The following is a 1,605-nucleotide window of genomic DNA, read 5'->3' on the forward strand; positions in this document are numbered from 1 at the left end:
ACATAAAAAAGTAGATTACCTAACTTAACCAGTAATAGAAAGTCATTATTTTCTGAAAATAACAGTAGTTAATCTGTTTTACCATTTTACGCCCACTAAATTTATTGTTTTAAATATGTTACCAGGAAAAAACAAATTTTTGAGACAAAAATAAATATGTTATTAGCTTATTTTAATTTAAAAATATTTTCTATCTTTCAGTTCTCATTGTTTGATAAATTATTTGAAAAATACATTTACTCAATCATTTTAATTTTTGTTTCGCTTCCGCATTAATTTGTATATTTATTCTTTGCATGCAAATGGTACCGAAGAAGACTAAATACAATTGGCGGCAAGATTTAAGTCAAAGTGTGTGTTACTTGACATGTAATAGCCAGTACGTATAATAAAAAAGAGGAAGAAGAGGATGTGGGAAGTCGGTGATGAGATTTTAATAATGTATTAGTGAGTGAAAAGTAGGTGCTAAACTAGAAGGCGAGAAAGAAAAAAATTAATCAATAATAGTACAAAAAAAGGCATTCCCTTGTGCTTCTTTTCATCGATAATAGGTATTTGGAGGATGATGGGAAGAACATTAGAGTTTTGCACTATAATATATGTAGTTTTTAATAGTTTGATTTCCAGCTCAGCTTTACAAACTGAGTACAATGAGTTTGTTTTAGGTAGGGTAGGATCTCAAAAATTGGAGATCAAATCAAAAACAAATCAAGGTACAAGCAATAACTTAGAAGAATATGGATCACTTGGAAGTTATATGTTTAAAAATGAGAATGATAAAACCGTTTTAACTAGTATATTATTTCCAAGCTTTGCAGTACTCTATGATCCAATTAGAAGACAATTCTGTTCTGGAAAGTACAAATCTGATTCATATTCATATTCTCCAGGAAATGAAATACCTTTTAGCGTGAATTACTGGACAGACAAGTACAATTCTAGATACTGGGTACTTGAATCAGAAGGTGGTGTAATATGTATGCTACCATACACACTTTCAAATAACTTTACAAAAGTAATAGCAGATGTAGATTCAGAATTCGAGTACGATCCTTCGGCAATTTACGAGCCGAATAGTACAGATAAAATAATAAGACAAAGTTCAGTTACTAGTTACGTTTCAAGCTGTACAATAGGCATATTTCAAGGTTGCTTATCGAATGAATTTATGCTCACTGTAGATTCAACTCTTTACTCAACAGGTATTGAGATATCATTAATGGGTGTTTTTGGTATAAAAACAAAAAATGGAATTTTCAACGAGTATGCCTTTTACGATAAGAGTTCAAGTAAGAAAATTATGCATCTTATGATTAATCCTGATATGATTGGACTCTATTTTGAAAATTCTTCAGGTGAAAAGCAGAAATGGGGTAGTTTGGGTGAAGATATTGAGATAGGAAATATGAAATTTAACTACAATCTAAGACTAATAGTAAAAGAGGGTTGGTTTTACGTTGTTTCTGGTAGAAATGGAGCTGAAAGAACAATAGTTTCAAGTGAGATCCCGATCGAGCAATTTGATGGATTTGGTAAGATAGTTTCGTCTCATAAAGGAAATGGAGGTTCAACATATCTCCAAATAATACCTGGTTTAAGTGCCGA

The 1,605-nt window shown here is 31.0% G+C and overlaps 1 protein-coding gene across 1 annotated transcript; it reads left to right on the plus strand.

Moving 5' to 3' along the window:
* Positions 1–508: 508 nt before the first annotated feature.
* On the plus strand, positions 509–1,532 carry FG379_003078 (uncharacterized protein; the record flags this gene model as incomplete). The annotated part of the gene is made up of 2 exons (XM_067328589.1): positions 509–1,445; positions 1,501–1,532. Coding segments are annotated over 2 exons (969 nt in total), but the record flags the coding sequence as incomplete, so codon positions are not given.
* Positions 1,533–1,605: the final 73 nt, after the last annotated feature.

This window comes from Cryptosporidium bovis (genome assembly GCF_009768925.1).
Source record: "Cryptosporidium bovis isolate 45015 chromosome Unknown contig_52, whole genome shotgun sequence".
NCBI classification, from domain to species: Eukaryota; Apicomplexa; class Conoidasida; order Eucoccidiorida; family Cryptosporidiidae; genus Cryptosporidium; species Cryptosporidium bovis.